Source organism: Phaethon lepturus, unplaced genomic scaffold, assembly GCF_000687285.1.
Source record: "Phaethon lepturus isolate BGI_N335 unplaced genomic scaffold, ASM68728v1 scaffold11035, whole genome shotgun sequence".
In the NCBI taxonomy this organism is placed as follows: Eukaryota; Metazoa; Chordata; class Aves; order Phaethontiformes; family Phaethontidae; genus Phaethon; species Phaethon lepturus.
In genome coordinates, this window is record NW_010541211.1 from 98,001 (window position 1) to 108,802 (window position 10,802).

General features: G+C 35.6%; 1 protein-coding gene across 1 annotated transcript in view; it reads right to left on the minus strand.

Annotated features, from left to right (window-relative positions):
- Positions 1–6,944, minus strand: part of LOC104621236 (ERC protein 2) — a gene marked incomplete at both ends in the record, with an annotated part of 64,506 nt that extends 57,562 nt beyond the window's left edge. The window contains one exon of the mRNA XM_010287664.1: positions 6,777–6,944. Within this exon, the coding sequence (XP_010285966.1) occupies positions 6,777–6,944 (168 nt within the window). The remainder of the gene's footprint in view (positions 1–6,776) is intronic.
- Positions 6,945–10,802: the final 3,858 nt, after the last annotated feature.

Sequence of the window (10,802 nt, forward strand, 5' to 3'; positions counted from 1 at the left end):
TTGACCCCGTTTCCTGAAAAACTGCATACACATTGCTTCTTGTATTATTTTCTGACAGGTGAAGGCCATCCCAAAGAATAGATGCTTCCTCCTCAAACTGGGGGAATAATTACTGTAAACTAAGACATGCTTGCAGTTTCACCTACTTATACTGAAACTAGTGACGCTTCTGAATTCTTCCAAACACCTGGTACCAAACATCCTCAGCCATTTCATGAATTTGTCAGCTGCCATTTGATAAAGAGGAGACCTGCTTAGACATGATTATTATGTCTATCTCCGAACAATTTTAACACCAAGAGCAGGTGCAGTCAATTATTGCTGGACCCCCCTTGAGGGTCCATGATTTACAACGTACCTGATATTCAAAATTTACCATGTTTACAGGACTGGCATTAGATAAAATAGTTTTTAGATTTTTCTCCTCTAAAGATAAGTGTGTACTTTCAAACAGGTCAGTAAGAAGCAGCAGGTAATCCAACCATTCTGCTTTTGAAGTGTAGAATTCAACAAAAGCAGCAGTAGCAAGCACCTCATTGGGAACGGAGCTGGAGGCGGAACAACAAAATGCTGGGCTTCTGGCTTCAGTGGGTAGCAAATTCATTGGAAAAGACAATAGATTCAATCACAGACTGGGAAACTTTATCATGGATTTCAAGGTGCAAGCACTTATCTAAACTCATAGCTATGTTTTTAGGTTGGATGATCATTCAGGTTGGCTTCACTAAGTGCACCTAGTAAACCTATATATATACCTTGTGTATTTCCAGTGACTTTTTATAACCTGTAAAAATGTAGGACTGTAGTGTGTTACAAAGAATGGGGAATTAAAGAAGCTAAAGGAAAGTGAAAATGATCTCTGCCTCTGATCTTAATAACATTGTTCTCAGTGTACAGGCCAAGAGCATCCAAACAGCTGCACTGGTTAGGCTTAAGTTTTTCCTGTATTTATTCAGATAGCCTCGATGTGTATCACATGCAAACTTTAAGGGTCCCAAGGCTGCATTTCATTGTGCAGAATCATTGAGGATCCAGTTTTCTGACAATGTACTGGGATCAATAACACCACCACCCTGGATGAACAATTGGCTATGTTTAGTTCAATCTCACTTTGACTGCCTTATCTGAGTAACATAATATGATCTGGCAAAGCTGCAAGCATAAGCAGCCAACAAAATACAGTTTTCTAATACTTAGTACACTGAATGCTGTATCATTAAAGTGGGCATATATTATTAGAAGAAACATTTCTTAACATACTACACAAGTCAATAGTCACTGCAGCAGCTTTCAAACATCAAAGCTTTCACACATCAAAGCTTTCACGTTACACCAGAATGACTCCCTAATTTTTTTTTAACAGCACTGGTAATCTGCAGTCAGAACACTGGTCTGTTCTACAGAACAACTGATTAGTTTAGAATTTGTTGTCTCACTCCACAAATACAATAGAACTCTTGATTTGGTAATTGCAAAACCCCAGTTCACGTAACAAACTATTTACAGTGTTCTGATAGAATTTGACAAAGTTAATAATAGTGTCCTTCATCATGCCATCATGTTCACTTTACAGGATTATGAAAACATGCTCCCAACTGATTAAACCAAGAAAAAAAATGAAAGGCATCTTCTACCAGCCATGTGCTTGCACTTTCTACTTGTTAAGATCAAACAAAAGAAACTGGTCTCTTAGGTCTTCCTGGGCCATTCTGGATGCAGAAGTTTGTTTTAGTTGTGTTCTCAGCCAGAATCCCTGCATCAAGCAATAATACCGATGCAAATTTCTAAGCACAAGAGTAGGACTCATTCGTTTACGCTAGTATACTCCTAATCTGACCATATGTAAATTCACTTTTTTAGAAGACAGATAACTGTAACACATACAATTAATTGTACAACGCATTTTAATTTAGCACAAAGTGGATGATATCATGGAGTGTGCACAGCACAGCCACTCCAAGTACAGATTCCAATTATTACATGAGAGCTAAGACTTTATGACATTTCCTACAAATGCTAATTAGCTGGTAGGTTAGAGCCCTCAGTCATGTAGCACTTCATCAATCACAAAGCTTAAACTATTAAAGATGGAAACCGTAACATTTTACATGAAAAGTTATGTTGCAAGTCAAAGCAGAATATTATATTAGCCCCCTTTACATGGTGTTCTTTTATAATAGTCTCCACAAAAGAATTTCCACAAGCTGTTGTCCTAATATGATCCAGGTCTACATCCTCTATGCTGTTCTTGTCTCAACAGCTACTGTTTTCAACACTGAGACTCATACTTCAGAGTATGTAATTGGTTTTTAAACTATCTACAGATTCCTAGAGGACAAAACACAACAGGTATAGCCACTCTATGAAAGAGAAAATTTGTGAGCAACCAAGGGACACGGAAGAATCATCATCCAGTTCAGCACTTCTGCCCTTCAGCCTACAACTCGGCCAATATTCATAGAACTTGCACGTTCTGGTAAGAAATACATAAAGATTTCTGAGGTCTGCACCTCTGCATGCTAAACTGACAGATATGAGGTGTAAGACTAGCTTTGCCAGGTTAAACAAGGCTATTAAAACAGCATACCCAACTTTACTGGCACTAAAATGGAACAGTGGTGCCAAAGATTCTAAAAGAAAGAAATATTAAGTAATATTGCACCTCTGACATTGACATAAGTTTATTATTACTTCATGCCAATCTACGTTGATCCAAATCCTCTAAATGCATGCTGTTCCAGTGCTGAGCCTCCCTTAAGCCTGCAAATCACACTGAATAATGTAGCAGGTTTCCAATTTGGTCAAAACCACTGCATTGAAAGACAATGCATCGTTAGCTCATTATCTAGTCCATTACTTTTTTCTGCAACGTGTTGCATTTTATGTGTTCCTATGCGATCCCATGGGACTCACCACAGCTGTTTTCTTGCCAATGTTTTTGGGTTTTCCACACCTTTGGTAGGGAGCCCTCAACAGAACCTGTCCTGTCCTCCAAGCGTAACAGCTATCCAGAAAGGAGAAGAAATAGCTCCAGCTTTGAAAGGGAGTTTTTCTGGTGTTGGTTTGGTCTCATTTGTATTTTTCAACGTAGCAGATAACAGTAACGTACACAAGAGAAAGAATATAGAATTAGAAATTGCATCTTTCCAAGTTACATATTCCTTCTTACTCACTTTCAGGTTATTACTGACAGAAATATTTTAAGCACTATATACAAATTCTTCCTTCTTCAATTACTTGAATACAACCATAAAAAACAAATATTATTTTAGGCTGAGTGAAGCACTTCAGGCTGAGTGGAGAGAGATGTAGCCATCTATCTTGCATCAATAAATGAAGGCACTAAAATAACTAATTATTCATAAGTACTCATATCAATAGTAAATAAAAATGCACAGATATAAAAATTGGCCCTGTTTAGAAAAAAGAAGATGAAGACAAGCATTATAATATTATAGTCAGAAGAATCTAATGTCTAGGGACAACTTCGGAAGAAGAACTAGAAGCAATTCCTTCACTTTCAGAAGGGTTTTCATGAGAGTTAGACAGCAACCAGGGCAATGTCCTGAAAGAAGGTATGTAAAGGCAGGACAATCCACTGGAGGGCCCAGTAATTATTTCATCTCCCAAGTGTCATATGAAACTGTCCACGTTGCTTTCCACCCACTGAATTCTCCACATATATGTGCACGATGAGAACAAATTAATTTCTAATGCTCAACACGCAACTGTCTGGCTGCCATCACTTGAAGTGAGAACAATAGCGGAAGAAGTGGCCAAAAGGCCATAAGGAGAAGACAAGCAGAAACTGGAGGAATGCAAGAGGCACATGCAATCCAGCATGGAGTAAAAGATAAAAGCATAACTAGATTCAAGTAAAGGATAAAATTACTGCAATCGATATATATTAAATACTTTTCCATCAAAATTTATTCTTATATATAGTTGTTATTGGAAAGGTGTGTTGTCAAAACTGGAAAGAAGAGGTACATTGGACAATCTTTTTCTTAAAGCATAGCATCCACTACTAGACTATCTGAAAAATCCCTGAAAAGTGACTATTCAAAAATATTACAATAGTAATACTACAGCACTAGGAATTACTACTATACATAGTCCAACAATTTCTGAAATAACACATGACTGAATGAACAATTTGCCTATGGTCAAAAAGGACCTGTGCTGCCTTTGCCTTTGACAGAACATAAAGACTCTATGAGTTATGAATGCCCTGGGACACATAATTTCATGTAGTGAGGATAAAATTATCTAGAACAGAAAGGCATTAATGCTGTGAAAGGTTCTTGGAAAAGAAGTAGAGAGACAGTGAACATCTTCCCTTCTACATGCAATCTCATCTCTGGACCATGACACTTGCATCTGCTGCCAAGGATGGTGAGATGCTCAAGGAGGCTAACCATGAAAAGTCATAATATAATAAGCACTGCCAAAATCAAGTTGAACATTTGGGTTGACTAGACAAGTAGATTTTTTTTTTTTTTCCAAATGAATTTAAAAGCCTAGATCTCCATTGGTGACATACAGAATTTTCTACCTCAGAATTGTACACAAGACACATTCAACAGTGAAAGCATCCTTTATAATATCATATTCCAGATTTATTTAAATAACAGGGGTGAATAGAGCAGGATGACATTTCAATCAAATTTTTCTCTAGTCAAATTATCTGTGAGTGAATTTATCTCCAAACATACTGGAAGTGAGGCATAAATGAAATGTGCTGAAAATGTGACCTAAGGGTAATTTTTAAAATGTGTCTTCCAAATATGATATTCTTTTCCTATAAACAAAATAATGGTGTAATGATGATCTGATATTAGCATTTTGGGGCATGCTAGCATCTACATATTAAGATAGTGCAGTTATTAAAAATGCTTCAGAGAAGCAAATCTACGCATAATTTTTATGTAATGTAAATTAACTATTTTTCTTTCTTTTTTTTATAGTAATCATCGTAATTCATTCTTCTCTAAGGACACCCAGTATTCCTCCCATAACAGAAAAACTGAACTTCAGAAGTACCCTAATGAAGCATATTTACCAGAATAAAAGCCTTAAAAAAAAAAAAAATCAGGTTGCTACTTCCAATTTTAAAGAATAAATTTAGTACGAACTCTGATTTTGCACCTAGTAGTTAGCAGGATTCATTCATCACATTGTATACTAGAGGTCACAAGGCTAAATATGTGTTTACTGTATGATTTTGTGAAAAGAGATAGTGCAGTTTGAGAGTGATTATTTTCATTAAGAGGCAGGTACAACAGAAGCAAGACTGTCTGCAAGCCCTAATAAAATAGCCATGATGTATTAAAACCAGAAAAAAACACTATGTTACATATTTCTGAGCACACAGCCATGATAGATAATGCTGACAGCTCTGTCATAAATTATATTCATCACACAATTTTGATCACTGAATCCATATTCCTCCTACTGATCCATTTCCTCAAGACCAACTGCAAATTATTGGTTTGTTTGGGGTTTTTTACAATACAAATCATAAGAAAAGATGCATTCTTTTCTTCAAAGTTCTCAAGTGATGTCCAAAACCAATCAGCATTCAGCACAGGATAAAAGGCTTGAAGTTTGCTCTCTTTACATCATCAGCATTGCTAACAAGGCAAATATTCAGGAGATTACAGTGGATCAGTACCTATATTCCAGTTTTGATAGGCCTTATTTCCTGGACCTGAAAAAGCAGTCTTCTCAGTTTCTGGAAAATAAGGACTTGGCTTTTTAAAGACTGTATTTAACCATTTGCAGACAAAAGCACTGCTAGACCATGTGAACCCTATATGAATCCTGGAGGAAAACCACAGTAACATGAACTACCTACATAATAAAAAAAGACTAAGGAGTAGACATTCTTTCAGTGGCTGTAAAAGGAGGGGAGAAGTAAAACATATTTCATGCCAGGAACTTTTTCTCCATTACTCTGTATGTTCACAAGTGCACCTATATATGATAAAGGGTGATGCAATTACACACACAGAACATACCTACTAGCATAAATATTTTTGTGAGTGTGAGAAAAACGATATGGTAAACAAACACTCCACTACTGCATGCAGAACCCTTGCGGAGCTGCCTTTCCAGGAAATTCCCTCCCCACTCCCCCAGGTGGAAACTATAATGATTAAATCCAACTTCTCAAAGAGAGTAAATGCAGTTAACTAAATTTGTGGAAAATTAGAATAAGACTAACAAGGCTGTTCGGAGAGAGCCTCTCTTCTTAATGTCTTCAGCTCACAGGAAAAGCAAACAATTAACTTAATTTAGGTTCCTTCCCCATTCCCCTCCTCCCCCCACTCCAAAAAAAAAGTCTTTGAAGAAAAATAGCAGTATTCTAACCTTTTAGCAGTCCCATACATTTTATTTACAATATTTGGAATGAGTAGTAGTCAGAGTTAGTAAAGATAACAGTATCCCTCATGTTGGGGAATAATAAGTTTTGTTAGAATTTTTAGGACTTTCACTTAACTCCAATAATTTACTGGAAACTGCAGCACCTAAATTGGGATATAATATAATTAAGTTCTAATACTATAGAAATGATCCCATGGAAAACAGTAACACGTAGTTTATATTAGTCAACTACTTGACTATTACGGAATTACTCCTTGCATTTTTTTAATCTATTAAAAGTAATACTGTAAGAAAAAAAAATACTTACAGTAAAACTGTAAGAAATAAATACATTTCCTTTAAATGTGCCTCAAAAGTTTTACAATATATCGTTTCATCAGTGATCTTACCTTTTTTTGAAGGACATTAATTTTCCTTTCTTTTACTTCCAACATGTCTTTCATATCTCGAATCTCTCCAGCCAGGGTTCCCTTCTCTTCTGTGAGGTCTTGAAGTTGTTTTGTTTTTTTATTGAGAAAGGTTTCTTTTTCTTCCAATCGTAACCGCAAGGCATCAACCTACAGTAAGTAAATCAAACATACTCAGGTTTTAGTAAATATCATTCACATATTTTATTTATTTTTTCTGATGCCCTTTTCTTGGTCACTTAAGAAGTGTTTTATTTCTTTTCCATGTGGATTTTCCAACTTTATCGTGGACTAAGAGATTCTTTTACTTGTTAAAATGTAATAAAAAAATGAAAGCACTTTCAGCACTAAAGCGTGAGTAGAAGAAGTAGAGTAGTCAAAACATGAAATAGCATTAAAACAGTCCTAACCTGACCTATACATAAAGGACTCAGAAAAAAAAAAAAAAAACACTTTGACTTACTAAATATGTAACTCATTGAAAATAGTATTCTGTATCCTGTATTTCATTTGTCCATTAAAGCCATGAAGTGGGCAATCAGATAGTACAGTCACTACACAGGTTTGGGCACAGATCAATAACCTAGAAACAGAATTATTTAATAAAGACATGGCAAATCGGGAAATTATATAGTTCTTCACTTTTCTCCAGTGTATATTGCATAAGTCTCTTAACAAATGCACCTTACTGTACTTTTCTGTAGTAAGCACAAATCCCTGTCAACCAAAATAAAGGATATTTCAAGGATTTTCCTAAGCAGAAATGTCTTAATAAAGAACCTCATCAAATTGCTCTGCATTATATAACTGCTTTTTTCCTTTAGAAACCCTAAAAAAAAAAGGAAATAAAAAAAGCATTCTAACAGCCCAGAAGGTGTATGTATCCTTGATTTTCTCATTTCTTGCTGTATAAGTGCTTATGTGTGCAATTTTATTGTTCTCTTAACGCAACTCAAACAGTTCGCAAATTATGGTCAGGCAAATACTTGCTGGTGGTCTGGAAAAAATCCATAGATCACTTGGTTACTATTTGTATACAGTTGTTTCTACAAGCAGCTCTACTGCTAATTGAAATTAAAAGCTTGGGTACTCATAAAAGCATTTGGAAATAAGGAGGAAAAATAGCTGACTCTCCTCCATTACATGAGAAGAGGTGGGGAAGAACGCAGCAGCTACCTTCAAGGACAGCAGCATGAATATTATCATCAAATAAAGAGAAAAACATTTGGTGAAGCAAGGAACAAAGTGGCAAGAAAAAGGAAAATCTAAATGACAGGGTACCTGTTCAAGGAAACTGAGGAGGGGGGAACTGGCTCTTTGGGACATATAATCAAGAAACAGGAAAGTATGCACAATGTGAAAAGGCAGACATGGCCGCAGCAGTAGGCATATACATGTGGATCCAGGTGGAAACACATAAACAATGTCAAAATAGGGGAAGAAACAAAGAGCTAGACAGGAAAGCAACGTTTTCCAAGTAGATTTAACGATCCTACTTTACAGCTCCAAATTCCTAGTACCTTTTTTAATAATACCTTTCTACGTAAGCACTGCCTAGAGTAGTTACCACAAGGCAAGGTATGATGGAAAAGGTGTTACTCCTCACACTGTGAAGAGGAAGCAGTCACAGTTAAGATGCTCACTGATACAATCCTTGAGAACTTCTAATACACTATTCAGACTATTGGCTCTCAAGAACTTTCAAGTTATTCAAAGTAAGAGATCTTGTCACAGCTTCCTTAAAATATAATAGTGGAATGGAATAAAGCAAATACTGAAGTGGTCTTACAATGATGTGATGGTGAAGTCAAGGTGAAACCCTAAGGTGAAATTGCAAGTGAAAAGCAGAACTGGAAAACTGTTTTGCAAAGTTTTAATGGTGCAGCTTCTCATATAGTAGAGAAGAATAAAACAATTAGGAATCAATACTGCAGTAATTCAAGAATATGAAGACTGACTGTAGAATGTAGGGGGGTCAAAATATGATGCATGCAATCTTTGCTGACCTTGATAATGAAAAAATATGCATTTCACTGAAATGGAAAGAGCAAGTAACATTATTCCTACAAGAATGTTTTTTTTAAAAGTGTATGAAAGGCTGGGTGAAGTTGAATAGACAAATAAGGAAGAATTGTAAAAGGAAAAAAACCCAGAAATTAAACTGAAATGGAATATATCTCTCTAGTTTAAAATATTTATCAATTTCTTTGTCTAACCTAAAATATGCTGGGCATGCGGGGGGCGAAACTTAATTTGCTAACACCAAAGAAAGAATAATCGATCACATAAATTCTACTCTTAATACCATTGTAGCAAAAGGTATTTTTGTAATAAAATAGCAGACCTCTCAATTCATTATTCATTAAAGCAACAGAATATGTTTGGGTTTAACTGCAAGAGTTGCAGCTTACATGCATTGGTCCCTTCAGTGAGCACTTCCACTAATTCATACCTGTTGTCACATTCTGGTTCAGAAATGCAGTTACAAATGAATCACCGAGCAGCTCACAGGCAACGCAGCACAGAATGCTGGGTGGAGATATATTTGGGTAAAAACATTTCATCATATATCAAGTTTTTAAAGACCAAGAGAGACCTTTTTTTTTTTTAATGTGAGCCTCATATTGTTGAAGGCTAATTTGTAAATAAAATAATACAAGAAAATATAGTATACCCTTGAAATTTTGTCAGCACTTTTAAACATCATAACAGATCAACAAAACCAATCCACTGTTAGTGTTAACCGTTACGGATTCAATTCTGCATTCCTTGTGCAGTCCCAAACTCCCAAATTCAAGCCTGGGATATGGAAATCAAGGAGTTTATTCTTAGTGAAATATTTCAGTTTTCCAGAAGGCTGGTTAACACATCGAGTCCAGGAAAAGAGGAACTAAAAATACTGCTATAGACCTACTTCTACATTTGCTCTTCCGCTCCACCCAGAGAGAGAAGGACGCTACGTAGCACAGAAAGCACACAGAGGTGGCAGCATGGACATGGAGAACCTTTGCAAAGTTTCCAAGCCATTAGAATGACATTATAATTTCATGCAAAGTAGAGAACTAAGATAAAGAGAGTGCAATCAGTTGTTATTAAAAAGACAGATTTGCTTGAATGTAGGCCATTTTTCTGATACTTTTTTGGCTGCAAGGTACACCATTGAGAAGACAAAGCTTGGATTGAAAATAGATGATGTGGCAACCTAAAATAATACAAGAGAACTGCGGGAAGTCAGGCAAGTGAGAAATTTTAGATTCACTAATTCAAATTTCAAACATACAAATGTCTGAAAGAAAAGAAAAAGAGTTTAAAGTTTACATTACCTAGAAACTTGTAAAGTTTATTCATAATAAAAAGCTAGATGGATATAACTGAAAGGACATAAGTGTTCATTTAGCACTTTTAAGTTCTGCAGTTTGAATAGTCAGAAAGGTTTATATGTATTAGGCGCCTTTTTTCCTAGTTAGTAAAGTACAAAACAATCAGCAAATCTAATTTATTTTTATTTATATTCTGAGTTTTGTAATGCTAAATTTATTCAAAGCAAAGGTCTTTGCTATGCCATTTTAAAACTTGGTTTGGGACCAATTTAGATGATCTATTGGATCTCGAAATGCATGTTCTTCCTGCTCTTAAAATGGCTCATTGCTTTTCTATACACTGGAAAAAAAGATTTATATTCTACTGGATTTGTTTTATTTTTAAGACTTTTTTTTACAATATTACAGTAATAGGATCTTGCAGTTTGTAAGCAGTGTGCGGTATAAGATTCAAAGATGTCTTTTTAAGTTAGAAAACAAGAAATAATAGTAACAGCAAACTTTCAGACCTCTTTTAATAAACATCAAAGACCTCATCTGAAACTCATTACCACATCTTCTTTATACTTAATCACTTATTTACTTCATGTCTGAAAGCAATCCCTTAAGTCAAATCACAAAAGTCTCTGTTGGGCCTTTAAGTTGCAGCTGAGAAGCTTGTTGATAACATTGCAGGGGGAGCTCCGAA